Raw genomic sequence first — 1,410 nt, 5'->3', positions numbered from 1 at the left:
TTGATAAAAATGGGGATAAAGCTCAGACTCCCTGCCATGCAGTCCATTTAGACTCATAGTGACCCTGTAGGGCAGAGCAGAACTGCTCCCTAGGTTCACCAGGGCTGTCAATCTTTACAGGAGCAGACAGCCTCATCTTTTCTCGCAGCTAGTGGGGCTGAACTGCTGAATTTGCCGTTCCTAGCCTAGCCTGTAGCTCCTTGTGGTTACAAGAGAGGCCACTAAATCAGCCAGGACACGCCTCTTGCACTCTGTGTCATCCAACCCAGAAGCCCAGGTGCCACGTGGCAGCGAAAGCTAAGGGGTGCAGGCAGATGCCTTAGAAGAGCAAGTCTTTGCCCTCTACTTATTAATTTTTAAGGAGAAGGCTCCTTAAAGTAATAGAAACTGCTTGTGCAGGGAGAGGTGTGTTCTCATTGGGAGTTAGGAGGGTGGGGGAAGCTTTGCCATTTATGCGACTTTGGGCCAGTTGTTGTTGACAGCTAAGGCTTTTCTCCGCCTTCACGTTTTCTGACATCTGGATTCTGTGGCGTTGGCAAAGGACCGCAAGAGGGGAGCCATAGTAAAGCAAATCCTTTTATAGCAAGTATGTACTTCCCTATCAAAGAGCGGGCACACAAGGGATGGGGATCCCCTAAACAGCTTGAGGGTGCCACGGATACAAGGGGGCGTCTCTCGAGCACCCCCAAGTGCGAATGAACAGCCACTGGAAGGCGTTTGCTCTTGTCCCATTTCAGGAGGGGCTGATGCAATTCCCAGCGGCTGGGCGCGCGCCCGGTTCTGGCGCTGCAGACTAATCACGTTCCAACGTGGCGATCTGGCCAGCGCCGTGGAATCCTAGAAAGCCTGTGACCCGCGGCTCGGCCACGCGGAGCTTCCAACCCCGCGCGGAGAGCCGCCATCTGCAAGGGCCCTGGGGGGCCGGGCGGGAGAACTCACGCCCCTTAGCCACCCTCACCCCGACCTCCACCCTGAGGACACGCTGCTGATCAGAGACCCTCTGCCTGGAGAGGGTCTCATCCTTCCGCGGCTCCATCTCAGACCAGGGATGATGGCACGACGGCGATGCAAGGGAAAGGACGCAGCGGACCCCGGGCCCTCGACAAGTGGCGCCCCGCGCCCGCCACCCCCAGGTCAATCCCAGCTAGATCTCTGGCTTCAAGCTCCGCACCCGCAGCCCTTTCCCTCGGGGGAAGACAGCGGTCTTGAGGGCGAGCCCCTCGTGCCGGGCCTTCGCTGCACGGTCTTCTCCCTTTGCAAAACGCTCCCCAGGCTTCGAAACCATCTCGGCACCGCTGCCCATCCCCGGCCCTCGCGCCCGGGCGCCCGCCCGGCCGGACTCACCCGGCCGGTGGAGAAGCGCCGCAGCGCCTGGTGGCCCCGTCGCAGCATGCCGACAAGGAGAGCACC

The 1,410-nt window shown here is 59.7% G+C and overlaps 1 protein-coding gene across 1 annotated transcript in view; it reads right to left on the bottom strand.

The window, feature by feature from the left end:
• Positions 1-1,392, bottom strand: part of ALDH1L2 (aldehyde dehydrogenase 1 family member L2) — a 78,858-nt gene extending 77,466 nt beyond the window's left edge. Inside the window, exon 1 of the mRNA XM_013004054.2 lies at positions 1,345-1,392. Coding sequence (XP_012859508.1) covers positions 1,345-1,392 — 48 coding nt within the window. The remainder of the gene's footprint in view (positions 1-1,344) is intronic.
• Positions 1,393-1,410: the final 18 nt, after the last annotated feature.

Source organism: Echinops telfairi, unplaced genomic scaffold (assembly GCF_000313985.2).
Source record: "Echinops telfairi isolate 266 unplaced genomic scaffold, ASM31398v2 ScPeMD7_2;HRSCAF=8, whole genome shotgun sequence".
NCBI lineage: Eukaryota > Metazoa > Chordata > Mammalia > Afrosoricida > Tenrecidae > Echinops > Echinops telfairi.
The sequence above is the reverse complement of the archived record's forward strand: the minus strand, read 5'-3'. Positions and strand labels throughout refer to the sequence as shown.